This window comes from Malassezia globosa (assembly GCF_000181695.2).
Source record: "Malassezia globosa CBS 7966 chromosome Unknown mgl_sf_2.1, whole genome shotgun sequence".
NCBI classification, from domain to species: domain Eukaryota; kingdom Fungi; phylum Basidiomycota; class Malasseziomycetes; order Malasseziales; family Malasseziaceae; genus Malassezia; species Malassezia globosa.
In genome coordinates this window covers 402,038-418,237 of record NW_001849872.1, presented here as the reverse complement: position 1 = coordinate 418,237, position 16,200 = coordinate 402,038, and the positions used below count along the sequence as shown (strand labels likewise).

The window sequence follows — 16,200 nt, the reverse complement described above, 5'->3', positions numbered from 1 at the left end:
AAAGTCCCTCTTATCCCTTCACGACCTTAGACTATGGTTATCACCAACCAAGCTATGTCGGCGGCTGCATAGGAAAAAAAAAAATACTATTTGACCAAAATATAGTCCCAAACTTCATGCGTCGCCCTTGCCAGGTTCGAAACTTTGGATGGGAGGGTGAAACACGAAGGTCCAGAGAAAATTCTTTTCATAATAAGACAATACATGGCCTCACGAAGAATATGGCGACTTTTCAAACAGATCTCCATCAAATGCATCCTCGGGAGGGATCTCGACATCTTCGCGAGCGCGACGCTGCGCCTCCATCAATGCCAATCGACGTTCATTTAATACATATTTGATGCGCGCCATAGACTTGCGCACCTATACGCAAATATGTCAGCTCATTCATGCTCAAAAATCAACGAAAATGCATCTTACGTACCCTGTGGTGACGATGCGAAAGACTCTGCCCAAGCATGTGAGCCGACCCGTCCGCCCGGTGCCGCTTCAATTCTTCCCAACTCGTTGCCAGTTTATTGCGCTCCAATAGAAGGACATACCAGAGCGTATGCAAATCTGCACTGCTCTTTCGTCGCAGCTCAGGAGCGAGCCACGCTCGCGAGCCGAAGTCACGCTTAAGATCAGACTCCGTCACCGAATGCGGAACAGGGATTGATTCGCGCTCGTCGGCATGTCGTCCTTGCGTACCCTCCTTGGGAATTTCCATAGGTACCATCTGGAAAAACTGCATCAGCGGGTGGTCAGGGTATGATTTTGCCACATCTAGTGGTGTTTTTGGAGTCGCAGTTTGAGCGAGCACATGTGCCTTGGGTATCTGCCTGAATGGCTGCGGCGCTTGCATGATAGCAGCACCTGTAAATATGCTGCGTGAGAGTGACAGCAATGGCGGCGCTGCGTATCGCACGGCCGCGGGCGCGCGCAACGCAAGCATACTTGATGGCAAGGTCATCTTCACCATACTGGTAAAGAATCGCTATTGCGGCCGCTTCACTTACAGCCCATGAAGATATATCACGTGAAGTGCCCGTAGGCAAACAAATGTGGAGTGTCCAGCACAGGAAGGGTGCGCATAAGAACCTCGACGGCGCCAGTCGTATAGCTCGACGAGTGGAGTTGGCCGGCTGGGTTCTTGCTTGGGAATGGGGGTTGTTGGCGCCTCTCCGGGAGACAGACAGTAGTTGCGCATCAGTGATTGGGTCAAAACGCAGTTCATTTCTACTCGGCCGCATCAGGATTTTGGCTTCATCAAGACTGCGTCCGGGGTTTCTCAACATTGCGGACCTGGCGCACCAAGTCGTCTTGGGAACGGTCAAGTTGCGGTAGCTTGCATTTTAGCATACGGTGCGACTGCCGCTGTGTGTGTGGTTGGGTGCATTTGGTGGTTACTCGCACAGAAAAAGGTGCTCCTTGACTACGCAACATGGGAATTCCTCAACGGCAGCTACATCCACAACCATGGTATAAGGTTGTTGGTGACACTCTCATGCGACATATCTCATTCCTAGGACCAGGTCTCATCGCTGCGGTTGCATACTGTGACCCTGGTAACTGGGCTACGGATATGGAAGCTGGATCACGTTTCGGTTATAAGCTTCTCTTTATTGTGTTACTATCAGGTCTATTTGCAGTTCTTTTACAAATACTATGTTGTCGTCTCGGAGCTGTGACGGGCTTGGACCTTTCAACTCAGACACGTCGTTTGGTGTTAGGCTTACCTATTGACCAGAGTGAGTCGTATTCAATGCCATTGTGGAAGTACCGTCTTCGATACTGGGGTTTACTTATTCCACTCTACATTGTAAATGAAGTTGCTATCGTCGCCACAGAGTTAGCCGAACTCATCGGCACTGCTATTTCACTAAATCTATTATTCCCAGCTCTTCCGCTCTGGGCTGGTGTGATGATAACAACCGTGGACGTTTTTCTTGTTCTGTGTCTATATCGCCCCTCATCCGGTATCCGTCTCTTCGAAATGATCATCGGTGTACTGGTCTTGATTGTGCTGATATGCTTTTGCGTGCTACTGGGCCGCGTTCGGCCAAATTGGGGCGATGTTTTCCATGGATATGTCCCTTCTTCGACAGTTATATCATCACAAGGTCTTTATATTTCTATCTCCATTCTTGGCGCCACCATCATGCCTCATTCTTTGATTCTTGGCTCTCACTTTGCCACAATTGACCGACTGGACGGCGAGTCTGATCTCGACTCGGATTCCTCGTCTGTTCAGAATGAGCCCACTGACGAAGGGGAACGACCGACTCATGACGCTAGCACAAGTCGATACAGAACCTTCCGGATGATGCGCTCCGTCTGGCGCCGCTTGGTCGCGCCAAATATACGGGTGCCCGAGGTGCTTCAGACCGATAAAATCCCCCCGCTTAAGGCGGTTTCGTTCCAGTATCTTAACATAACATTGCAACACTCTTCATGGGACATCGCTATTTGCCTTGTCTTGTTTGCTATTACGATCAACAGCGCTATCCTAATCGTAGCTTCCGCTGCTTTTTTCTATGGACACAACGAAAAAGGCGAGCGAGAAGTGGTCGGCGATTTGTTTCAAGCGTTTGCTCTCCTTCGCGATACCACGGGAAAGTCCACGGCTATTCTCTTTGCCGTAGCTTTACTTGCTGCTGGTGAATCTTCCAGTGTGACGGTCACATTAGCTGGCCAGATTATCTCAGAGGGCTTCATCCGTTGGCGTCTCACTCCCTTCATGCGCCGCCTCTTGACGCGGGCCATCGCAGTCATTCCCGCCATGATTGTTGCAGCCGTAGCCGGTCGAGACGGTTTAGACAGCATGCTTGTCGCCTCTCAAGTCGCATTGTCTATGGCGCTTCCGTTCGTCAGCTTTCCGTTACTCGTTATTACATGTTCACCAAAGCGAATGTCACGAGAACTTGCAGAGGATAGCTCTGTACCTGTGTGTCAGGCGGAACTCAGTCCTTCGCAAGGGCCTTTGTGTCTGGACACGGCCGGACCGTCTAGATCAAGGGAACCCTCTTCGGTTTCGTCCAAACTCTTCCATATCTATAACGGAATATACGAATTCGTATGGCCGAGTCGCGCATATGTGGACTTCGACACTGGGAAGTTTTTCTACAAATTTCACAATGCGCCACCAATTGCCATATTGTCATGGTGTGTGTTTCTTCTTATTTGCATTGCGGACATGTATGTCCTGATTACGAGCATTCAAAATCCATCGAATGCGTAGATAATTAGGCCTGACACTATTATACCAGTAAGTGTTGTATGAATATGTAGGCTTCTGCACGTCCCATTGATTTGTGCGTGTACGTAAGTTGGATTTCGACGTTTCGCGATTTGTTCACGACGCGCGTGCTCGTACTGGTGTCCTGCCCTCATTTCGTGTCCACCCTTTATTTAAAAAAAAATCTCAGGCGAAAATATTGATCAACTAAGCCGAGGATGTTTAGTCATTTAACAGAGGTCATTCACGTGAGGCATTCCATTAGTGGTCCAGGCAAGTACACGCTCATGCCAAGACAGAGCTATCGATCCTAACGCGCGTTAGCGGGAGCTTGCTACGCGTCAACCGCTTCGAATTATTCGTCGTCACCACTTACAAGTCCGACAAAGTGTCCGTCCCACCAGCGTATTTTCTCAACTCTCCCGAATCGAAGTTCAATGCGGCCGGTTCGTCAGGGACTCGGGGACCTGCAGCCATTGCGGCTGGACTGGACGTCAGCATTCTGCCTCTGATTCCCTCTCAGAACGATATCTCTGACTTGCAGTCGTACTTGCGCGGGCCAAAAGAGCTCAAGTCGCCATCTCGCAGGCGTCGAAATGAGCTGCATCAGCAATATCACTCTCGAATGAGTGGCGAGCGTGTGCGGGAGTCTTTGTATGCGTTTCGGCAGCCCCAAACGAAACCTCATCTCGCCTTAGGCCACGGGTATAGCCCTAACACGTCCAAATCGGTCTTGTATACTGAAAAGCCTCACAGTTTCAGCACGCCTTCCCTTGTCCGTATTGCCTCCGCATCGCCGCTGCCGCAAAGAGCTGTGACTCCCACGCAGCCATCTCCCACACGCCGGGCAACTCCTTTGCAACCCCTACACGACACGCCAACGTCTTCCTCGCCTGGCGGTTGGATTCGGCGTTTGCGAAAATCGCGGAGTGCCACCACATTGTCGTCACGCAAATGGAATTCCAAGCCAAGGTCGCCTGCGCCGCAGAGTGCAAATAAATCTACGCGTGCTTCCCCCATTGAGTCGCAAATACAAACGCCCAGTCGAATGCCTACCAATGATTCTATTCCAGGGTCGTCTCAGCGTGCGACAACGCGCAGTATTCCCAGCTGTGATCTCTCTTTGAGCCCTGCAAGTTCTCTGCATCAACTTTCCTATTCGATGGAACCAAATGTGTCATTGGGCAATACAAACGGCAACGTGGGCTTGTCACGCCCTTCTCAAGATGTCATGCAATACGGCGTGGATTGTGACACGTCACATATGAGTTTCAACAACTCTACCATGTCACCTACCTCGTCTCTGGTGGAGGAAGAACCTCGTCCTGCATTTTCTTCATCGCAAACGCCTGAAGCTGATGAATTGTTTGGGGCCACGACACATGGCGTCAATGTCATGAAGCCGAACAGGCCATCTAAGGCGTCTATTTCCAACGCACTTTTACTCGAAGATCTACCACGACTTCCATACAAGCAAACATCCTCGTATGCACGCAAATCCTGGACAGATCCCGCCGCGCGTCAAAGGGCAGGCTCTGAACCGTCTATTAATGACTTGAAAAGCGTGTCTCCGATGGCACCACGTGTTGTATGTGTGGATCAAGCGTCCTCATCCCAAGTTTCGCCTCTACATCGCGGCGTTCCCCTGACAATAAGCTCGCCGCATCTTAAACATTCGCAGGAGGTGCCATCGCCCACGTCAACTGTTTCGCCTGAACGTCAGTGTTTGTTTAATGTAACGCCCAGTCCCTCTACCGACTTTGATTCCTCGAAGTGCGCGCCCGATCCATTTGCTCGTCGCTTACCTGTGAGACCACAGTCCCCGGCAAACGATCCATTCATCTCTTTCTCACCGCATAGAGACCATGATGGCTCTGGAGCAGATCAGTTGCCATCAAATGTCACGCCCGCGACTGAAAACACACTTAGAAGACCATCTTGTGACCAAATCCGTGAACCGCCGTTGGTACCGGGCAGACGAAATGACTCACAATCTGAAGCATCGACGACAGCCTCCATGTCGCGTCAAGAGTACTTGCGGCCTTCGTTCCAAACGTCAGGTGATCCATCTTCGTCTCCTTCTACATCGACAAGCGTCCACATGACGCCAGTGGATTTCGAGCACGCTGCACCCATTCATATTGATGATATGCTTCAGAGTGCATTGAATGAGGCGTCGACTTCAGCCACTAGCACCCCTGCTGGGTTTTCAGACCGGAAAATTGCGCCAACAAACTCAGGAACATCGTCAAACCCGAAAACGCACTTGGCTCATAATGGATCATCAGAGGCGGACAAAGAACTCTCACCACCGTCACCAACATCTACCAAGGCGACTAATCCGATCGACAGTATGTCAATAAGAATTGAACAATTTCAGGCCCAACAAGCGTCACTACGTGGTTCTATTGAGTCATCAAAAATGGAAATTGTTCGGCTCCGTGAACAAATCCGGGCTTTTCGCAAGGAAGTTGGCGGCGAATGCGATGTGGATAGTGCCGCGCTATCGAATGCGCATGCGGACAAGGGTGGTTCTGATTTATTACCATCTCCGTCTTCTCTAACACCTGGTCAACATCTTCGTCTACGCGATAGCCTTTCGTCGATGGATGACCTTGACCGGCGCCTGTCTGACATGTTGGCGAGCCATGCCACTGTTACTTGAATTTTTCAACCTGAGTCATACGTTTGTGTGTGGGTCAATGATACTATGATATTTCTGTAATATTCAGTTTAGTAGTGGCCCATTTAGTAGATGAGCACTTGTGGCGTGTTACACTAAATCTAATACTATATACAGCATTGAACTACTTCGTAGGCGAAATCGGTGTGGAGTCAGCTACCACCGTATTCACAAGCTGAGCGCACGCTACAATGTCTTTGGGCGCCGGATAGCAAGACATAGGGCATCTGTGAGTGTGGCGCCACCGCTTGATGCAAGCGGGCGTTGATGGGCAGCCCGCATCAGTGTTTGTCACCTTTTCGGCTACGCTTGCCGTGTGATTGGGTGTGCCTGCATACGAGCCAACTCCTCGGTGTTCGGGCGACCAAAGCAGATGCAAGTCATAGCCTCATGTGGTATTACGTGCTTACCTCGGCGCGGCCGATGTGATTCCCAAGCGTGAATGACGGTTGGCCCAGTCGACACAAGTCGGTATTACCTTTTCCCACCAATCAGATATTGAATAACTAACATGCATGACGCAAGGTATTCATAACTAAGGATGCACTGTTGCTGCCGTTGCATAATCGAATTCCACATGTCGATCTCCAATACGCCAAAATACTTCGTTCAAGTTCAGACCCTTGTTGTGAAGTCCTGTTCAAGAACAGAAAAAGATCCTATTAGGGTTAAGCCACATGCCTCCGAGGAGTCGGTATTGAGCAACGTGCGCTGTCCGCGCGTCAGTAGGCGGCGGCGGGTCGTGAAAGAATTCCGTCAGTGATCTGACAACTCGTTACACAACTCCGTCGATTTCCGCTGAGTTTGGTTAGGCTTGATTTCAGCCTTCTTTCTCAACGCAGTCATCCCCCTTCCAGCTGGATTGGATCGTGTTTGACATTCTTCTCGAACGTTGTTTGTAACGCTAAGTGAGCGCCAACACTTAGTTTTTCTACGAACAACGATCACCTGCCATTCCTCTTCGGAAAAGTCGACTAAAACTCGCTTCATTGTTCCCCCCTCATCGCATAAACATGACTTCACAATCGGTTGATCAGGAACGCCCTGAAAGTCTTTCCGTCGTTGGTATCGGCCTCCGTCTTCCCGGTGCACGCGACAAAAAGGAATACTTTGAACTCCTGAAGGAGGCTCGATGTGCAATTGGTCGTGTGCCGTCTAATCGCTGGAATCCAGACGCCATGACCCAGCTCGGCGGCGTTCCGGGAATGGTCGTCACGGACCAGGGCGGCTTTGTAGATCCGCATACCGAAATCGACTCGTTGGAGTTCGGCATTTCACCTGCTGAGGCGCGCCAGCTTGACCCACACCAGCTTATGCTGGTCGAGGTCGTATTCCAGGCGCTCGAGGACTCGGGTGTGCACTACCGTGGTACGAATACCGGTGTGTTTGTAACTGGCTCGCCAGACGTGCACAATCTTGGAAATGACATGTGGGACATGGGTCCATACAGCGCAACTGGTGCGGCATTCTCGATGCAGGCGAACCGTCTTTCATATTTGTTTGATTTACGCGGTCCGTCTGTGTATCTTGATACGGCATGCTCCTCGAGTATCACGTGTTTGCACTTGGCTCGCGCGGCTATTTTGCGCGGTGACTGTGACATGGCTGTCGTGGCAGCTGTGAACTTGATTCTTGCTCCTCATGCGTCTTTGTCGTTCTCGACACTTGGTACCTTGTCTCCCAGTGGTCTTTGCCACACGTTCGATGCATCGGCGGACGGATATTCTCGTGGTGAGGGCTGCACGGTCATTATCTTGCAGCGGACGAATGAGGCCGTTCGTATGGGTAGCCACATTTACTCGGAGATTACTGGTACTGCCATCAATGCAAACGGCAAAGGCAAGTCGATTACGCTGCCAGACGGACCACAGCAAAAGGCTGCCACGTACGCAGCATATCGCGATGCGAAGCGTGAGCCGCATGAAGCTGCGTATGTTGAGTGCCATGGCACTGGTACACCAGTGGGCGACCCGATTGAAGCGAATGCTGTTGGTGAGGTTTTCACGCCTGGTCGCGAAAAGGATGACTACCTGCGTATTGGATCTGCCAAGACGAACGTCGGCCACCTGGAGCCAGCCGCGGGTCTTGTGGGATTGATCAAAAACTGCTACACGCTAGACATGGGTCTGATGCTTCCTCACCTGCATTTCAAAAATCCAAGCCCGCGGATCCGATGGGATGATTTTCTCATTAAAGTGCAGACGGAGACAGAACCACTGCCTCCGAACAAGCTTTCGAAGGATGGAAAATTCATTGTATCGCTCTCCTCTTTCGGTTTTGGTGGTGCTAACAGTCACACGGTTATGGAGCGTGTGCCTAACGACTCACTCACGCGCGACGTTGTGCCTCTTAGCCCACAAGATCCAATGCTCATCGCTGTTGGTGCACTGTCGAACCGTGCTGTGAGCTCGCTGAGCACGTCTGTTCAGGAGGCCTGGGCGGAAACGAAGGATCCGCTATCGGCATCGCTACTTGCTCGCACGATGACAGAACGCGCGCGTGGTCACCCGAACTTGGCATTTGCTGTTGGCTCTTTGAATGACTCGCTCTCGTTCTCTGACACTGTCGTGACCTCAACCCCAGACTTGAACCCCATCAAGGCGTTTGTGTTCTGTGGTCAAGGTCCTCAGCATGAAGACATGGGTCGTCACCTCTACATGCGGTTCGCGGCATTCCGGAACTCGGTGAATGCCAGTTTCGAAATGGTTGCGAAATTCCACAGGAAAAACTTCCAGGAAGAGTATGGTTTGTTTAATCCGGAGGCTGAAGGAAAGGTTGCCAAGACCGAGACCGGTGACTGGAAGGTGGAGTGCATTGTTATCGCGATTACCATCTTCCAGATTGCCCTGTTCGATCTCTGGGTTGACTTGGGAGTCAAGCCGGACGTGGTTATGGGCCATTCGGTCGGTGAAATTGCTGCGATGTACGCTTCGGGTGCCCTATCGCACGAGAAAGCCATTCGCACGGCCATCGCTCGCTCGAACGCGCTGACTCTACTTGACACGGTTGACGGTCAGATGGCTGCGCTTGGTTTGAGTCGTCAAGAGGCTCAGAAACTCATTGAGCGTATCATGAAAGACCACCAAGAGGAAACGGGGCTGTGGGTATCTGCATCGAACTCGACGAACGCCTGTGCTGTGTCGGGTAAGACGAACTTGCTCAATGCCGTCGTCAAAGACTGTGAAGCGAACGGTGTGTTTGCACGACTCTTGCGTGTGGGTGGCCCGTACCACTCGCCGATGGTGGCACCTTGCGGCGAGCCGTTCTTGAAGGAAGTGTATCCGGTTATCGATGCAGATGTCAACATTCCAACTACGCGCTTTATTTCGACTGTCGATGGACGCATGCACGAAGTGGGTGAAAAGCTCGATGCGCAATACTGCTGGAAGAATGTGAGTCAGCCCGTTTTGTTCCGAGAGTCGATTGAGGCCCTCAATGAGTACCGCAAGAGCCAGGACCGTGGTTTGCTGATTATTGAAGTGGCGCCGCACACTGTGTTGGGCTCGTACATGGACGAGATCTTGCGTGCAGCTGATGCAGAGCGCACGACGATCGTTGCCTCAGCGCGTCGGATGAATGTGAAGAAGGGTGAGACTCGCGAGATGCAGGTGGAAATTACGCAGTTCCTCACGGCTGTGGGTACGGCGCTGCAGGCAGGTGTGCGTGACTTTGTGCTGTACAAGTTGTACGGCGATCAATTTATCGACCGGCCGATGGGTGTGAATTCGACGCTGTCGAACTTGCCGGCATACCTGTTCCTGCCGCTCAAGCGTGTGCCGCATGAGACGAGCTTCCCCGAACACTTGCGGTGCCGTCCGCCGATGCCTCCGCTCAGTGCGAAAGCATTCCGTATTAATGCGCAGACGCATTCATGGACAAAGGGCCACAAGATTCGTGGTACCATCGTGTTCCCTGGAGCTGGATATGCGGAAGCGGCGCTTGAAAATGGTGCACGTACGATCACCCATATGCGCATCCTACGTGCTTTTGTGCTGGAAGAAGACGGAGCGCCAAAGTACGCGCAGTTCAAGCTTACGGGCGTGAACAACGGTTGGGAGTTCCGCTCGTCAGCTAAGGGATCTGTCGATGACGGCGGTATTGTGTTCGACCAGCTGCATGCATCGGGCCACATGTCGCCAGAAAGCACCCCCATCGGTCCATCGAACATTTCAGAGCTATTCGGCAAGAACTGGATCGAGGACTTTGACATTGTCATGGACGGCGAAACGTTCTACCAGCGGCTCCGTCCGAACGGCTCGATGCACACAGGCGCTTTCGGACTGATCAACGAAGTGCGTGGGTCGACGAAGCGCGAAGATGACTACCTAGCGTTTGTCGATGTGCCGAGTGACCTGTGGTCGTCGCGGGAGACATACGGTATGGTGTTCCACCCAGGATTGCTGGACTCGGCATTCCTGTGCACGTGGATTCCTGCCCTGCCGTTTGATGGACAGAAGCTCGGCGTCGACGCTTTCTTGCCAAACTTGCTGGACATCCTGTCGGTTCGCGCTACGGCGGAAGAGATCCGCCAGGTCAAGCGCATTGTTCTTCATGTGCAGACGCTCATTAGTAACGACACTGACATCAAGCACAATGTCTTGATGTTCGACCGCGACACAGGCAAGACACTTGCGTTCCTCAAGGGTCTTGAGTGCAAGCGTATCAAGGACACGGCCCGTAACCGTGAGGGATACAGTGAAAGCTGGGAGCCGCGTGCATTTGACGCGGATCCCTCACTCATGGAGAGCTGTGCAATGGAAACGAGCCTCACGTCCAAATTCCTGGATAATATGGCAGCGAACGACGACTCGGGCGTGGTGGCAAAGGCGCTCGAGCGCGACTCGGTAATCGGATCGGAGCTTCGCGACGAGTTCTTTGACTTGCCGGGTGTATCGCTAGAGCTGGGCGAGGGCCTCAACAGGCTTGCAGAGAAGCTGATCGAGTCTTCACTCCGCACGCCTCGCCGCGTGTTCCGTGTTATTGAGGTGTACGCGCGCCACCGCAAGATCAGCATGCAGCCGCTGGTCACAGCGATGCAGCGCTTGGGCATCTATGTGGACGTGGTGCGTCTGAACGTCGCCAATGCGCTTCGCGGCACGGACGCATTCCTCACAGGCCCTTACGACGTGAAGCAGGCAATCGAAGATTCAGAGCGCACGATCCCTGCCTCGTTTGAAATTGCCGTGGTCTGTGATGTGCTGAATGAAACAACCGACATCAAGTCGACAATGCAGGCGGTCGAGAATCTCCTGGTGCCCGGTGCCTTGGCTATGTATGTTGAAGTGAAGGCATCGACACCCGTGGGCAAGCTCTTCTACAAGGATGCACCGTCGTCGCTTGCCGCCCTAGACCTGCAGCCATTCGGTGTAAGTCCGATCTTCTCGCTCGGCTACATGCGGCGCGATGAGAACGCATGGCCGGCGATCCCGACGATCCCTACGAAGGAGGTTGGCGACCCGACGAGCATGACGCGTGCTTTGGCTGACGACGAGCTCTTGTTCTATCACCAGTTCGGCAACGAGCATCTGATCCCGCAGGCTGTGCGCGAACACTTCAAGAGCGACACCCCTGTCGGAAAGCTGTGGATCATTACCGACGACACGGTCGAAGGCGCATGTGCGATGGGCATTGCCGGCACGGTCACAAACGAGTTTATGACAATCAAGGGCATCTACGTCGCTGTAGACCCATCGATGACGCGCGCCCAGCGCGATGGTCTTATCGACATGTTGCATGAGCGTGAAGAGGAAGGCTCGTTGGAGATGTTCAATGTGATCCGCAATGGCCGTCTGTACGGTCGTCGACTCGTGAAACTGCCGGACATGCACCCGACCGAATTCACGGGCCACGACTGGGTGCTGGAGCTGATTGAGGGTGAGACGCCAAGCGTGCACGCGCTCGCTGCACACGCACACTTCCCACCGAATCCGTCCGACCATGATATCATTGTGCAAACTGATGCGGTCGCGCTTAACTTCAAGAATGTGCTGTCGGCGATCGGCCTGCTGCCCGCCGAAGACTGCCTCTCGGAGTTTTCTGGTATTGTACGCGAAGTAGGTGCAGCCGTGACGCGTGTGCGCGTGGGCGACCGAGTCATGGGTACCTCGGGCGGTGTGCGTGAAGGTATCGTTGCCACTGCGTCCGAGTACGCGGTGACAAAAGTGCCAGAAAACATGACGCCCCTCCAGGCCGCCGCATTCCCAATCGCTTACGGCACTGTCTGGCATGGTCTTGTACAGCTTGCACAGATTCGCGCAGGCGAAACGATCCTCATCCATGCTGCTGCTGGTGGTGTGGGTCTATGCGCTATTCAGATCGCGAAGCGTCATGGCCTCGAAGTCTTCTGCACGGTCTCTTCGAAGGAGAAGCGCGACTATATCCATAACCACTTGGGTGTGCCGTACGAGAACATGGCCAACTCGCGTTCGGTGGCTGAGTGGACGCAAGGCAGCCGTGACTGGCTCGCTAAGCGCGGCAAGCAGGGCTTCGACGTCGTATTGAATTCGCTGCAGGGCGCCGCGCTTCAAGCTGGTATCGATGTGCTTGCTCATCTCGGTCGCTTCGTAGACATTTCGAAGCGAGACCATCTGGCTGGCAACCCAATGTCAATGAGTGGCTTCCTCAAGGCGATCAACTACATCGCCGTGGAGTTGGGCTTGCTTGGTAGGTACGCGCCGACGCGCATGGCATCGCTGCTCGATGAGATTGCAGATGTGCACCGCGCAGCGCCTTTCAAATGCATTTACAACCATGCATTCAATGGCGTGGAGGGCCTGCTGCGCTCGTACGAGCTGATGGAGTCAGGCAAACACATCGGCAAGATTGTCACGGATCTGTCGGAGTGCTGTGTGCCGACAAAGAAGCAGCTCCTGTGGAACCCGAACAAGACATACGACCCACGCAAATCATACGTACTGGTCGGCGGTTGTGGTGGTCTTGGTCCTCGTCTTGTGCAGTTCCTCATCAATTACGGCGCACGCAACATCGTCGTCACCGGTCGCCGTGGCCAGATCAGCCGCTCTGACCGTCTTGCTCTCGAGCGTCTTGTGCGTGACCCAGCGTTCCCTCACGTGACGATCAAGATCATGGCAGCCGATGCCCTCAAGCCCGAGGCTATGAAGGACGTGATGGCCACGGCCAACTCGCTAGGCCCCATTGGCGGTGTGTTCCTCATGTCGGTTGTCCTGCGCGATGACCAGTTCATGAACATGGACAAGGAGAAGTTCGAGACCGTCATGAACTCCAAGGTGGGCGCTCTCAAGGTGCTTGAGCGAACGATCAACGTGAACAACCTCGACTTCTTGTTCCTGTTTTCGTCGACAGCGGCGCTGTTCTTCAACCCGGGTCAGACAAACTACAACGCTGCTCAGGCATACTTCAACCGCTATGCGCGCGAGCACAAGAATGTCGTGTCGTATGCAGTGCCGGCCATTTCTGACATTGGTGTTTATGCGGAGATGCGTGCGCGGTCGAACAATGCAGCACTCAAGATCATGGACGCGCTTGCCTGCACGTCGCGTGAGCTGTGTGAATACATTGCACAGGCCCTTGGTCGTTGCATGATGGGTGGCTCGAACCATGAGGGCTACTTTATTCAGACGATGGACTGGGAAATCATGCAGGAAATCTCCCCCGCAAATGCCTGGAGCATTTCGCACCTAATTGAGCACCACGACGACGAAGGCGACAATGACGAAGACGAAGAGGAAGGTGCTGACCCTGTCGGCGTCTTGCTCGGCAAGCTATTGAATGTCGACATTGCTACAGTCGACGACACGATGTTCTTGTCAACACTTGGTCTCGACTCGCTTTCAGCGTCGAAGCTCAGTGCAATTCTTCTTGCCGAGTACGGCACGACCGTGACACAGCTTCAACTTCTCGGCCCCGTGTCAGTGGACTCGCTCCGCCAGATCGTCGCGGAGTCGCAAGGAGATGGCAAGGGTGAAGAGGAAGCTGCAGCTGCACCGACCAAGAAATCGAAACCATCCACACCCTCAAGCGCCGCGGTCAAGCCGCAGGATGGCAAGGCAAACGTTGCTGCTTCTAATAAGATTGACGTCAGTGCCCTCAAAAACTTTGACTATGCATCGGAGCCGGAGAAGCTCGACGACCTGCCGCCTTCGCTCTTGGGTCTTGTGCCATTTGATGCCAAGGTCATGCAGCCCGAGAGTGAGCTCCGTATCCTTGTGACCGGTGCGACTGGCTTTATGGGTGCCACAGTGCTGGAAGCTGTACTGGAGTCGTTCCCTCGGGCACAGGTGACTGCTCTTGTGCGTGGCTCGGTAGAGGGTGGCATGGACCGCATCAAGGACGTGGCGACGAAGCGACATCTCAAGACGCTGAAACACATGGACCGTGTCAAGACCGTGCTGGGTGATGCTAGCAAACCGAAGCTTGGAATTTCGAATGCGGAGTACGCACGCCTCGCTAGTGAGCTTGATCTGATCGTCCACGCAGGCGGTAAGGCTGATCATCTCATGGGCTACCAGACAATCGTCGGCGATAATGTAATTTCGACTCGTGAGGTGCTGCGTCTTGCCTCTGAGCAGAAGGTCAAGGCCGTGCTGAACATTGGCTCAACGAACATGTGGCTCACCTTCTCGGACAAGAAGGTGAATGACGAGGTCGTAAACGAAGATGTGGATCTTGACGAGCTTCGCACGGGTCTCTTCAATGGATACTCGCAGTCGAAGTGGGTGGCCGAGCAGCTTTGTGAGCGTGCAAAGAAGCGTGGTGTGCCTGTTGTCACCGTGCGGCCTGGTGCATTGGGCGGTAACGCTCGCTCGACATACGTACCAAACGAGGACAGTTTCCTTTGGCGCATGTACAATGGTTGCCGGCAGCTTGGCTGTGCGCCTGACTCGCAGTCGAGTGCTTTCACCGAGACGCCTGCTGACTGGTTCTCCGACATTCTCGGCAAGCTTATGTCCACGCCACGCACGTGGGAAAGTGGCTACAACGCCTTCCACATCCGCAATGATCGCTTGGTGCGCATGGACAACGTGCCCACTCGTCCTGGCGAGACAAAGCCGAAGATCGTGCCTCACGACGACTGGGTCGATGCCGTCTACAAGGAGGCTAGCAACCCACACTCGACGAATCCATTGACTCCTCTTCGTCACTTCATTGCCAAGGGCCAGCTTGCCCACCTACCACACTTTGACCAGACGCGTACCCGCGAGATGCTCGGTGACCAGTGGGTTGAGTGTCCGCCCTACAACTTTTAGACACGCATGATGCCAAACTACGCATCTGGGTGTAGCATGCATGCTTGATGTTGTTGGATCTACATGTCATCTCTTCTTCCACTACCTTTTTATATGTCTTTTTTTTTCTTCTTTCTTCTTCAGTATACCTGTGCGAATGGAAAGGGTATGGCGCCTAGTGGCCTGCGTGCATCGCATCGGGGTCTCCCACAGATGATTCTCTCCTAGTTGGCGCTGTGGAGTGACATCTCTGGACCCTCGATGCACACTCATTGGCGCGAGTAATGATCACGCATGATGTTTTTCACTTATCCTTCGTATGCTCACTCAGGTTGCGCATCGAACTGGTGCTTATCTTGGTAGATTGGTGTCCCTGGTTAGTTTTGCAAAATGGCTTTTATTCTCAACATGTTGAATCGGCAGGAACAATGGTTTCCTAGCCTTGCACACGCACACGAAGTGGAGCTAGATCACTTGGCAAGTCGCGCGTAGCGCGTTCATATAGTCACGTGCGTGTCAGTTCAGAAGGAAAAGCGGCGGCTGGCTGAGACGCAGGCAAGTCAGGTCAGTGGGTCATAAGCACAGGCGGTCGACCAATCTCTTCCACGGGCCGTCAATCGCGTGTCTGGTGAACCGTCTTTGGTTGGACTTTACAAGACATCTTAGCGCTTTCAACAACGTGGCGCGCGCTGTGTGAGAGCCTCAAATCGACACACACCTAAGTATGTTCGGGGCTTCTTCGTTTGGTGGCTTCGGTCAGCAGAATCAACAAGGTGTGAACAATGCATCGCAGCCCGCCACAGGCGGTTTGTTTGGCCAGCCAGCAGCTACCACGGGAGCTGCCGGCACAGGCAGCGGCGCATTTGGTGCACCGGCTTTCGGTCAGCCAGCCCAGACAGGTGCGACACCAGCCTTCGGCGCCACAACACAGACGCCAGCCTTCGGCGCGGCGGCGTCGGCGCAGCAGCCGCAAGTGACGCCATTTTCATTCAATCAATCGTCTACAAGCACCTTTGGCGCACCAAAGCCCGCAACGACTGGGTTTGGCTCTTTTGGTGCGTCCGCGCAGCCAGGTACAACATTCGGATTCGGCG

General features: G+C 53.4%; 4 protein-coding genes across 4 annotated transcripts; 3 read left to right on the top strand and 1 right to left on the bottom strand.

Moving 5' to 3' along the window:
• Nucleotides 1-210: 210 nt before the first annotated feature.
• Nucleotides 211-961, bottom strand: MGL_1027 (uncharacterized protein; the record flags this gene model as incomplete). The annotated part of the gene is made up of 2 exons (XM_001731707.1): nucleotides 211-363; nucleotides 425-961. 2 exons carry the CDS (start codon nucleotides 959-961, stop codon nucleotides 211-213), a joined length of 690 nt encoding a protein of 229 aa, XP_001731759.1.
• A 462-nt stretch (nucleotides 962-1,423) lies between these two features.
• MGL_1026 (uncharacterized protein) lies at nucleotides 1,424-3,220 on the top strand (the record flags this gene model as incomplete). Its single annotated transcript, XM_001731706.1, has 1 exon — nucleotides 1,424-3,220. The coding sequence occupies one exon, from the start codon at nucleotides 1,424-1,426 to the stop codon at nucleotides 3,218-3,220; it is 1,797 nt and encodes a 598-aa protein (XP_001731758.1).
• A 622-nt stretch (nucleotides 3,221-3,842) lies between these two features.
• MGL_1025 (uncharacterized protein) lies at nucleotides 3,843-5,882 on the top strand (the record flags this gene model as incomplete). Its single annotated transcript, XM_001731705.1, has 1 exon — nucleotides 3,843-5,882. One exon carries the CDS (start codon nucleotides 3,843-3,845, stop codon nucleotides 5,880-5,882), a length of 2,040 nt encoding a protein of 679 aa, XP_001731757.1.
• Nucleotides 5,883-6,913: 1,031 nt separating this feature from the next.
• Nucleotides 6,914-15,127, top strand: MGL_1024 (putative polyketide synthase; the record flags this gene model as incomplete). Its single annotated transcript, XM_001731704.1, has 1 exon — nucleotides 6,914-15,127. The coding sequence occupies one exon, from the start codon at nucleotides 6,914-6,916 to the stop codon at nucleotides 15,125-15,127; it is 8,214 nt and encodes a 2,737-aa protein (XP_001731756.1).
• Nucleotides 15,128-16,200: the final 1,073 nt, after the last annotated feature.